The sequence below is a fragment of the Podarcis filfolensis genome (genome assembly GCF_964270895.1).
Source record: "Podarcis filfolensis genome assembly, chromosome: 9".
Classification (NCBI taxonomy): domain Eukaryota; kingdom Metazoa; phylum Chordata; class Lepidosauria; order Squamata; family Lacertidae; genus Podarcis; species Podarcis filfolensis.
Window position 1 is genome coordinate 64,620,720 of NC_139610.1, and position 11,826 is coordinate 64,632,545.

At 43.1% G+C, this 11,826-nt stretch overlaps 2 protein-coding genes across 5 annotated transcripts in view; one reads left to right on the top strand and one right to left on the bottom strand.

Annotated features, from left to right (window-relative positions):
• Positions 1-500: 500 nt before the first annotated feature.
• On the bottom strand, positions 501-10,361 carry COPS4 (COP9 signalosome subunit 4). 2 transcript variants are annotated; one of them, XM_083571589.1, is made up of 10 exons: positions 10,157-10,361; positions 8,448-8,527; positions 7,640-7,791; positions 6,479-6,582; positions 5,436-5,589; positions 3,573-3,723; positions 2,906-3,076; positions 2,028-2,143; positions 1,565-1,649; positions 501-902 (listed from the first exon to the last, which is right to left on the bottom strand). In XM_083571589.1, exons 1-10 carry the CDS (start codon positions 10,228-10,230, stop codon positions 769-771), a joined length of 1,221 nt encoding a protein of 406 aa, XP_083427715.1. In that variant the 5' UTR covers positions 10,231-10,361; the 3' UTR covers positions 501-768. The 2 variants fall into 2 exon arrangements, with proteins under 2 accessions (XP_083427715.1, XP_083427714.1); XM_083571588.1 differs by having other exon boundaries at positions 2,028-2,155; positions 10,157-10,316.
• A 47-nt stretch (positions 10,362-10,408) lies between these two features.
• LIN54 (lin-54 DREAM MuvB core complex component) overlaps positions 10,409-11,826 on the top strand; it is a 35,727-nt gene continuing 34,309 nt past the window's right edge. Inside the window, exon 1 of one of the 3 annotated variants that reach the window (XM_083571236.1) lies at positions 10,409-10,821. The gene's annotated coding sequence lies outside the window, so the exon portion shown is untranslated. The remainder of the gene's footprint in view (positions 10,822-11,826) is intronic. The other 2 variants (XM_083571239.1, XM_083571241.1) reach the window with 2 other exon arrangements.

Below are 11,826 nucleotides of genomic sequence, written 5' to 3' on the forward strand. Positions count from 1 at the left end.
TAGGCTCTGGTTTAACCCAGGATAGCCAAGTTCTGATTCACATGAACTATATTGATTTACATGGTTTTTGCATAACTGATGTCAATAAACATTTTCCCACTATAACTATTCCTCTCCCCTTGTCCCTTAGTTTCACTAGACATTGCTCATACAGGTTTAGGGGCCAGATCCACTCCCATCCACACATATTTGGCTAGAGTGGATGGCAACTTCCTTGTACTAGTTTTCTCTTTGCTCTGTATACGGAGAGGCTATATATACATATAATAAACAAAGGATGAAAGCCTTCCAAGGTTTAACAAACAGCTCCACAGACTGTAAATTCAACACAAGAAATCAATTATCCTGATGGAAGTTCTGTGGGGAAGATAGGATGCAGCAAATGAAAACTGAAAATAGTGAATCTGATTAACTTCTAGCCTGCCTTCATTGGAATAACTAGAGCTAAATAGAATATGGCACTTCAGTTTCCAACGCACACACACAAATATTCACAAGGCCACGAAACAACTGAAATTTTAATGCAAAACTTAAAAAACATCTTGTATTCCATTCCGTTATTTTTTAAACAGCTTAATGTTTATGTTGTACTACCATACCTTTAAGATAAACCTTTGGGGTTTTAAACATAATGTACACACATCTACACCTTTGTCTAGATAGGGTTCTAGCAGAAGTTGAGCCAAAGTCGTAAGTTCTTATGCTAGCTTCACATTTTTAGATGAAAACAAACAAACAATCTCTACAGAACAGGGGGGAAATGAAAGTCTACTGAGCCATCTGAGCTTCCATTGCCTGTGCTGTCCATTCTGGGGCAGTCTGACTAATCTTCTCCAAAAGGTTGTTAACTTGGAAGCAGAGAGACTGAATCTGTTTGTCCCACGTCGGCAAGGCTTCACGAGCTAAAAGACAATAGAAGAATTCATTCTTGCATTCATTGCTTGTTTCTATTAAATTTCCTGCCATTATTCGTTTGCTGCATAAGCAAATTTTCTGTTACCAGGTCTGCAGATACAGGTATTTTGGAATACAGGAATTCAAACTATTGCACGGACACTACTGCCATCTGGTGGCTACAGCGAGAATTACCACTTTGTCATATGTTGATTGTAAAAGGTAAAGGTAAAGGGACCCCTGACCGTTAGGTCCAGTCGCAGACGACTCTGGGGTTGGGCGCTCATCTTGCTTTATTGGCTGAGGGAGCCTGCATACAGCTTCCGGGTCATGTGGCCAGCATGACTAAGCCACTTCTGGCAAACCAGAGCAGCACACGGAAATGCCGTTTACCTTCCCGCTGAAGCAGTACCTATTTATCTACTTGCACTTTGACGTGCTTTCAAACTGCTAGGTTGGCAGGAGCTGGGACCGAGCAAAGGGGGCTCACCCTGTTGCAGGGATTCGAACCACTGACCTTCTGATCGGCAAGCCCTAGGCTCTGTGGTTTAACCCACAGTGCCACCCGCGCCCCATGTTGATTGTACACCAGGCTAAAATATTTTGCTTTTGCATTACATGTGCTTCAACCGCACCTAAAGCAAGAACAACAAGCTAGAGCTTAACTTACTTTCAAAGTGAACAATTCCATCTATCTGATCAATAAATCCATTCATGCGACCCTCTGTTATCATCTGGGATGCTATCTTTTCCGCCTGAAAAACAAAACCCAAAAGGACATCTACTTTTAACAAATAGAAGCCCACTCTTGATATGGTTTTTGCCACATGTATATGTACATAGGTGTGTCGGTGGTAGAGAAAAGTTATATATGTCAATTTATTCTGCAGGAGACCTTTGCAACTGTTGATTATACTGTGGTTTAACCCACAGCGCCACCTGCATCCCTTATAGACAGTATAGAAATTTAATAAATCATCATCTTATACCAGCATCAATCATTTTTTGTTCCTTTCTTTTTGAACGCATCTGCTTTAAGCAGAAGAGCGAACTAGTTCTTCATCAAACTAGACGTTATTAAAACTAGCTTAGTTTGAACAAAACAAAAGCAAACAGTACACAAGTCTATATACCTTGGCTGCAGGAATTTCTAATAATGCTCCAAGTTCTTCAAAGGTAATATTATTATACAGTTTGCTTGCAGATAACAAATTATGCTCAATGACAGCTCTGTCCAAAATACTAGAACCTGAAATAGAAACTGACAATGTATTAGGAGTTTGAAATTCAGCATGTATTTGGCTACAAGTCAAATATAATTTAAAAAACCTGTATGTAGCATATGCAGTCCTCAATTTCTGTTCCATCAATACTGCTCCGTAATAAAGGTAGAAAAGAAATTGGCTTACATTATTATGATATTATCATAACTTTCATAATATAATTTATTGGCTTTAAATCATTGTGCTGAACAGGATATAAACCTGCTTAACTAAGAGTAATATTTTTTTGCATCTTGGTCAAGCTTACAGAAAGGAAATTTCAGTCTAAATGTTGATGGAAGCCCAAAGTACTACATGATGGCTAAGGAGATTAGAGCAGCATTTCCCAAACTTACAATAATTACATGCCCCTTTTGAGTGTTCTATCTTACTAGAGTACTCCTTCTTGGTTGAAAATAATACTACTTTATCTTTGAATTAGCTTTTTTTAACTGCAGAAAACATGAAGTAAAATTTAAAAATTCTACTGTGTACACTTTGAAAACTTTCATGTATGACCAGGGATACACATACCATATTTTAGGAAAGAATGGATTGGAAATTTCATGGAACTAGGTTATTTGTGCCAAACACTGGAGTATAAAAGGATATAAAGACCCAATGTAAATGATTACTAAAGCTGACCCAAAGTGCAACAGTGCTCATTTTGAAAGGGTATATACAGAAAGGAACAATGTCTGAGTGCCCATCAGAACAGGGTACACCCGCACTTTAAGAGACCCAAGTACCATCAGCTGTTGTTGCTTTTTGGTGTGGCATGAGCATTGCAGCAAATTCTTGCAATTGGTTCCCTCTGATAATTCTGTCTAGATACATTTTCTCCAGTATCCCATAGGCCGCAAGCTGCTGGCATCTTTCATCCTTGAAGAGAGTAGCTAACATACGGGAACGCTGCTGTCCTGAAAAATAGTAAGAATACCGTGAACTGGGACATCTCAATTCAGTACTGTTCACTTCTATTTCAATGCATTTTCTCAGCTGCCTTTTTGCGAGCCAGTAGCAAATGGCCAATTTCTTCCTGCCTGCCCGCAGCACTCAACTGTTAATACTTGATGACTTTTCAAATTATACCTGCTAGGTGCAGATTGCTTTAGCAGCTAGATCCTTTCTATGGAAACAAACTGCAATTTCTGCTTCTAGAATGCTACACCACCAAGATGATTTGGTTTCAGTAATCATAATCATTAACATGAAACTGTACATGAAACATTCCAGTGACACAGGGCAGACAACCTGTGGCAGCTTATGCAGAAGTTTTGTTTTATGGAAGCATAACATGCATACTGCTTTAGAGTAGAGCTCCCCCACCCCTTGCAGAACAGGATCATATATATAATCCCAAAGACTAAAAGGAAAATTGCATATATAGAAGTCAGCCATCAAGTGTTGCTTTACCTGCTGATGCCAAGATTGTGCAATGCAAGGCATGTTTCAGTGCCTCAAGTCTCTCACTTTCGTGGACTATGCTCTTGTAAGAAAGCTCATTATACCTCTGGGCAGCTTCAATGAACTTCCTTCGGTAGTCAAGAACGCGGGCATAGCACACCTGAAACAGGAAAAAAAACCCATACAGTTGCTCACTATGTTACCTATTAAATCCAGTAATAATATTTGAGGGTTCCCACTTTTCATGCAACTGACCATCAATTTTCATACTACAGGTCAGAATAATAATAATTATTATTATTATTATTATTATTATTATTATTATTATTAATAATAATAATAATAATTTATTTATATCCCGCCCTCCCCAGCCAAAGCTGGGCTCAGAGCGGCTAACAACAGTAAAATAATACAGCATTCTAAAATCAATTCATTATAAAATGAGTTCAAATCAAATTGATGGCAACCATTGGGCTAGAGTTCTGTGAAGAATTACCAAAGGAGGGGGAATGAGAGAATGAGAGGATAGCAACTGGTAGGCCAAATCTGTATCTCGGGAAGTAGCAGGACCACAGCCCCTACTCCAAATAACCTGTCAGTTCAAGAGGGATGTGAAAAGAGTAGAGGTTGTGGTGCTGGGACTTTGAAGCAGGACACTTTGGGGAGTTGGGTACATCAAGCTCACTGCTCCACCAAAGTGGCCCTTGGAAAAACTAGGTAGAGCCTGGAGGGGTACAGAGCATGGAATGACTTGCAATCTAGGAGTTACCTGTTCAAATCATAGAAAAGTCACACAAGAACTAGGTTATTGTGTGCTTTCAACTGTTTGGCCTTCCAGTCAGGCATTAAACACCACTGGTCATCACAAAAATGCAGTAATATGAACTGTAAAGGTAAAGGGACCCCTGACCATTAGGTCCAGTCGTGACCAACTCTGGGGTTGTAGCGCTCATCTCGCTTTATTGGCCGAGGGAGCCGGAGTACAGCTTCCGGGTCATGCGGCCAGCATGACTAAGCCGCTTCTGGTGAACCAGAGCAGCGCACGGAAACGCCGTTTACCTTCCCGCCGGAGCAGTACCTATTTATCTACTTGCACTTTGTGCTTTCGAACTGCTAGGTTGGCAGGAGCAGGGATCGAGCAACAGGAGCTCACTCCGTCACGGGAATTCGAACCGCCGACCTTCTGACTGGCAAGCCCAAGGCTCTGTGGTTTAACACACAGCACCATCCGCAGCCTTAATATGAACTGCACTGGAGTACATTTTAGTGTAAGTGGTCACCACCAGACGGGATCCCATGTTACATAATGAAATTCTCTTTAATCCAATGGGCTGCTAAGGCAAACATGGGCGCCGTTCAGGTAGTCTGTTTATCCCCATCCACCAACAAATAATGAATGTCCTCCCTACTATTCAGGAAGGGAATTCTCTGAAGAAGTCCTTTGAGAAATGTATCCCTAGGAGAATTATACAGGGAGCAATATAGTATGTAATGAACAATGCTTTCCATCTCTCCCTAGCCCCAGTGATTTACAGATACTATGGCTATCTCCCATCCAAATATGTTGTGGGCATAGTTTGGAATCTCAAAGCTGTAAATGCCTTCCTCATCATTTAAGCTGATAACTTAAAAAAGCAATCTTGGAGACCATAATCAGATTTCACATAATAAAATGGTGAAAATTGCAGAGTTTGAAGATGACATTTAGTTAACAGATGGCCTCACTTTTTATTTATCCTGATTTGCAACTACAAGGGTAGCAACCTTGAGGTCAGCAAATGAGGAACAGATGTATATGCAAAAATATAATGATAAAACTTTTAAGCAATATGTTATTTCATTTCACTCAAAACCAGAATGTTAGTATTTCACCTTATAGTGAATTTGTAACTGTTCATTGGTTGATTCATTCTGAAGAAGAGATGCTCTGTTGATGTAAGCCTCAGCCTGAACGGGATCATCATCCTCCAGGTACAGTCGGGCAATTTTTAGGTAAGTCTCCAATTTATAATCTACATTGTATTGCCTTGAATAGAAAGGGGGGAAAATACACTATTGAAACCTCAGTTCATTTGCATCATAAGAGTTTTGCAAACATACTTACAGTAATACTACACACTGTATAATGTTTGCCACCAGCCAACTCTGCCTGAAAGGAAGGATAGGCTGTGTCTCCCCAGAGAAATGGAGAAGCAGGATACTCAATGGCAACCCCCCCCCCCGCAAGAGGGTATGGAAATGTAATTTATTGGTTAATTTTGAATGGTAATAGTCATAAGGCTTTACTCACAGTAGACTATTAAAATGGGCACAACTAATTTAGGCCCATTAATGTCAGTAGGTCTACTTTAATACCACCCACTGTCTTAATGCAAATGCATTCAATGTGGGGCCCTTCTATATGCTGTGGACGACAATTCCCATCAACCCTCAGGGATTATGGGACTTGTAGCCCTAAAACTTGTAGGGCACGTTGACTACTCATCATAATGCAATACACTATTTGATGGAAGCTAGCAACAAGGTCCATGGCAGTCTCTTGTAAGGAAAAAACAGCTCAACTCTATGCACTGCTCCACAGAAGACACTTGGATCGAAATCAAAAATAAAAATAAGTGCAAAAATAAAAATAAAAAAGTAGAGGTTGCTGAAACCAAAAATAGGACTGTGCTCTAAAGATTATAACTGCAACATGAGCAGCACCAAAGGGTTATGAGTTCCCCACAGAAAAAGTTTCCAGGTGGATCACTGATCTATCAAAATAGTATGTGCAACTGTCACACAACAATCAGAGAAGCCAAAGCTATTGAAAAGTCAAGGAAACAGATCCAGAATATACCCAATGAAGCATTTGTACTACAAAAGGATATACAATGTATGAAGAAAAAATGTCAGGTTTTCTAACAACTATTTACTTCTGTCCTGTTTCCAAAGGAATCCCCACCAATACTTGTGCTGCATTCCGCCAGTCTTCTTCTTTCTCATAAATTGATGCAAGATGTTGTCTTATAGAAGCAACCTGGGAAGAATGAGGACATAAAATTATAATGCAATCAAGTTATCAAATTGATCCACTTTCTAATATCCTTTATATTATCTGTTTCCTTTTGCCCATTTGACAATGATAATCTGATTTTACATGATCTACAATATCTTTAAATATACTTCTCAATCAAATGCATATGAGGGATGTATTAGGATACAAACTGCCAAGAAGCGTAGTGTTTTTTGTTTTGAGTTATTCCAGGGTAGAAGCGAAATTTGTGGTGTAGAATTTGGTACAAATTTTACAAGCTGCAGGAAACTACAGGGCAAACAAAGCTACCTTCAATTAATGACTGTTTTAATAAAGTTAGCAAAGTATGCCAGGATGAACAAAACTGAATAGTCTGTATTCATTATTGGAACAAATTGACTTGAGGCATCTTTTCCTTGCTGTCCTTTTGGCAAGGCTTATCATATGCCAGTGATATCTATTATATTTTAGAGTACAGTACAGTGCTACCTCAGTTTTAGAACAGTCCTGTTTAAGAACGATTCGGTTTAAGAACTCCGCAAAACCGGAAGTAGTGTCCCAGTTTGCAAACTTTACCTCAGTCTAAGAATGGAATCTGAATGGTGGAAGGGCAATGGTGGCGGAAGGCCTCATTAGGGAAAGCGTGCCTCGGTTTAAGAATGGTTTCAGTTTAAGAACGGACTTCCAGAATGGATTAAGTTCGTAAACCGAGGTACCACTGTACTGAAAATATTTCAATATACTCTTCTCTTTATCTGACTGGTTTGCCAGAGCCTTCTTGGAGACAATTACCCATCTTTGGGATGTCCTTCCTGGTGAGGTGTTTCTGTCTTTTTCATTATGTTTCCTTTTGGAGGAATTTAAATAGTTGTTTACCCAGGCATTTGAAACGTACTCTTTTTGACAACCTTATTAGCAGAGGGCATGTGTCTGTTTCACATGTTTGAAAATATTTTTATTTTATTTTTAATTGTATTTTTAAATCACTTTGATGTTTCCTGCCCTGGGCTCCTTTGGGAGGAAGGTTGGGATTGAAATTTGATCACCATCTTGCTCTTACCTGCTCCTCAAATGAAATTACACGAGGCTGGATCTTTTCCAAGGTGAAATGGTAGATTTCTTTGGCTGTGCCATCAGGAAGACTTGGAAGATGGGTACAGAAGTCCGTCAACAACTGGCGTGAAATCACTAAACTGACGTTTTCATTGACCACTGGTTTAAGAGACACAAGGTGGAAAGAAAGTCAGGCTATACATTGTCGTTAGGCCTGTCATTTTAGTGAGCATTCAGTCTATAACTATTGTTAAGGCCCCTGTTTCCAACTCAAACTTTTAGGCAGCTGTACCAGCTCATAAGAGCCTGGGCATAAAACTGTTACACTGACATAGCATCTGTTTGCAACTCAGTTGCTGTGCTATCATAATGAAAAGGCTCGGAGTCACCACTGTGAAATGTGGAATATGAGTTGCATGGCACAGAAGTGGGGGGGGGGGATGCTGCCCCTGCACGGGCACAACCCATTCATTGTTTCACCACAGCACAGTTTTATGATCGGATGCCAAAATAATTATACTAGTATTAACATTTTGCAGAGACCATAACCTTGGATAACAGGATTATGAGATAACAACCCTCCTACAACCTAGAAATGTTTATTCAGAATATCCCACTGATTTTGATGAAATTTATGTCAAAGTATTCATGCTTAAAAACGACACCTCAACCTTTTCCCTACCAAATCCCCAGTGCTATATTGATGCCCGTTTCAATGTACAAAGATTTCTAAGACCATTCATTTTTTTCGACTGCAATTAAATACTTACAAAGCTGTCATTCAACAATTCATGAAAACTGATAATTAAACTCACTTGCTTCTACAAAGGCTTTTAATGCCTCTAATTGTTCCACTCCTGAGAGCTGAATTGCTTTTTCCAATATCTGACGATACCTGCCAGAATGCAGTAAAAAAAAAAGAGTTAAGGTTTAAATATCATCGAATACAGAGCTAATTCTAAGCTAGATGGACTAGCAGTCTGACTTATTATAGCTTCCTATGTTGCTAAAAATTGGTGTATTTTTAAAATTAGTTTTACATCTTGTGCATGTAAGGACAATACGCATGATATTTTAGAATGCCATTTTTCTCAAAACCATTTTAGAGTATGTACATGCCATACTTTCCATTTCAATGGAAATCCTGAGATCTAACAGTTCTGGTGCTTTCCCAATGCAATGAAATGGCTAGTCATAGAAATGAGGACACAATTTGACAATTCCTTTTGCAGAAAGAGAAGATTATCATCCTCTTTTCACCTTTTCTCGCATTAACTCTAATCAAACACAAGAGTACAATGTTATGCAAGGGACTACCTTTTAGTCCTCCAAAAGGGAGTGTGAATGCACATCATTATGCTGAGATACAATGAGCAATCAAAAAAACAGCCAAACAGCATCAGGCAAAAGCTGGGTATACTTGTATTTACGACATCATTAATCCCATATTATCCTGCCTTTCCAACTCTTGTGAGTGCAATCTCCTGTGGTTTAGGATACTAAATTGAAGACAGAGGAGGGAAGCTTCAACTACAGCTGCAAGGGAGGCCAGTTCCTGGAAGTCTGTGTTGTTGGCATCCGTCTTGAGAGACAAACCACTGCTTGAGCAGCTCCAAAGTGACCTCCCAGGGTGTAAGCCTGGGCAGAGTGTTTGGAGGTCCTGGGCTACTCAGGCGACAAGACACCCCCCCCCAAAATCTAGGAGCCACAGGTGAGAACTGAGTGCAGGGTTGGGGACCAAAGATGGACAAACAACCCCAGAAGGAGCCTGTCTCCCAACACCCCATAGAGCTGTAATAATCTTACATAAACTGCTCTTATAAGGTCCACCTGAAAAGCTGCATAGAAACACACCGAATAAATAGATCAGGCATGGCCAAACTTGGCCCTCCAGCTGTTTTGGGACTACAACTCCCATCATCCCTAGCTAACTGGACCAATGGTCAGGGATTATGGGAATTGTAGTCCCAAAACAGCCGGAGGGCCAAGTTTGGCCATGCCTGAAATAGATAATAAACTCGAATTAGATGGGGAAGCACGGCTGGCTTGTTTCTATGGGTTCGAATGAATTTCTGCTAAAATCCCAGGAACTGGTGCGAGGAACCACTGCTGTTGCTGTTACCAAATTAATGTTGACAGCTACCCATTTATTCTCTTAACCCACGCTGCTTCTTTTCCATAAAGATCGCCCTAGATCCAGAAGGCCCAATAGAACACGGAGGGAACCGAACCAGCGCCATGCAGATCCAGAACAAGACCTGAGAGGAGGGCAGGCCTCCCTAAGCCAAGAGATGCTCCTGCCTGCTCCGCTTCCTCCTCTCCCCACCCCGCAACCCCGGTCAGACTCGGCGCTGGCTGCTACGGGAGATGGGGAGGGAGAATAATAAATAATAAAATAAATAAAATTTTATTTATATCCCGCCCTCCCCAGCCGAAGCCGGCCTCAGAGCGGCTAACAACAGTAAAATAATACAACATTATGGAATTTCATCATTAGAAGGGAGGGGAAAAAGGAGCCGCTCACTTCCCGGCCAGGTCCTTGTGGGAGCCGCTCGAGCTCATGAGCTGGGTCAGCTCCTGCCTCACAGCCGCCGCCATTTTGGATCCTCCCCCTTCCCGCCCACAACCTGTGAGGGGAAACACAGCGCCGCCGACTCCGCCTCCTCCGGCGCGAGACGCCTCTACGCTAGAGACGGCGACGCAGCCGCGTATCCATACGGAGCCAACGGCTTTGCGGCGTGACGTCACGGACCCCGGAAGCGCCGAAAGGGGAGGAGGAGGAGGAGGAGGAGGGAGCCTGAGCGGAAGTGGAGCGCGCTTTGAGGAGGGAAGGCGGGAGAAACCAGCGCGGCGCGAGAAAGAGAGAGAGGGAGAGGGCGGGCTCGCGGGTTGGTTGGCTGTTTGGCGCCGGTGACGCGGCGCCGCTTGCCAGGGCGCCGCTGCCCGAGCTATTATGGGATGCGGCGGCGGCGGAATGGCGCTGGGCGCGTGATTTTGAACAAACGCGGAACCTGCCGCAGCTGCTGCTGCTGTTGCCGCCGCCGCGAGCAGCCGCCGCTGTCACGGCGACCAGCCGGCCGCGCGCGGGAGCGAGCCCGGGAGCGCGCGGGCGGCGTTGTCATTACGGTGGGGCCGGCGCGGGGGGGTGGAAGAGACCGATGTGAAGCGCCGGGGCTGCGGCGGGCGCAGGTGAGCGCTAGGCGGGCCGAGCGGGGGGCGGGTCGCCTGAGGGGAAGGAAGGGAGAAGCGGCGCAGCCCTGAGGCGCTTGAGGCGGGGGACCCACCAGCCGCCTCCTTCTCCCTTCGCTGACAGGACGAGTCTGGCCGGCTTGTGGGGTGGGCGCCTGTCGGGAAGGGAGGCTCAGTACCGGCCCTTCTCCCTCCTCCTCCGCCTCTCCTCAGGATTATTATTATTTTTTATTGTCATTTTTCTGTCTGTCAGTGACGAAGGGGTTCGGGACCCCTCGGCGGAGGCAGGGGGTTTTAGGCCCGGCAGGAGATGCGCGGAAGCCCCGGGGTAATATTTCGGCCTCGGAGCCGCGACGAGCCGGTGCCTCCAGGAACGAGGGAGGAGGCTTCGTTGTTTTATTTTCAAATTGCTTCTCATTCTTCTGTCAAGGAAGGCCGCGGGGAGCAGGGATTTGCCCCAAAAGCGGGGGGTGTGGGGGTGGGTTGAGGCTGTGAGTTGTAAGTCCTGGGTAAAGACGGCAGAAGCGACTAACAAATTCAATAAATAAGAGCAAGAAAGGGAAAGAAGAGTCTCGTTTTGAAATAACGAGTTCGATCTCATTCTTCAGTCCGATGGCTGCTGCTCAAGGAGGTCTGCTTTTGGCGTATCGTAGAGCAGGGCAAAAACTTTACAATTCCTAATCACGGATATTTATTTGTCCAGAATTTAACGCAAGTGGAAGTGTTTTGCTCTGTTGTTGAAACAGGAGCAGAATAGCTGGCCTCAAGCACCCCTCTCTTTCTCACAGGAAACCACAGTTTAACAGGGACTTTAATCTTTATGGCAGTCAGCTGAGTTCCCTGTGTTTATTGTATGGGAAGTCGCTGGCCTCTTCTCTTGCCTTACAATCTTATCAGACCTGGGCGTTGAATGGTGTAAAGAGCAAGCTGTTATTGGTGAACTGTCAAAGATTGCTGGACTGTGGCTTGACTGATGTTCAATAATACAAAGTAGCTTTTCTATTT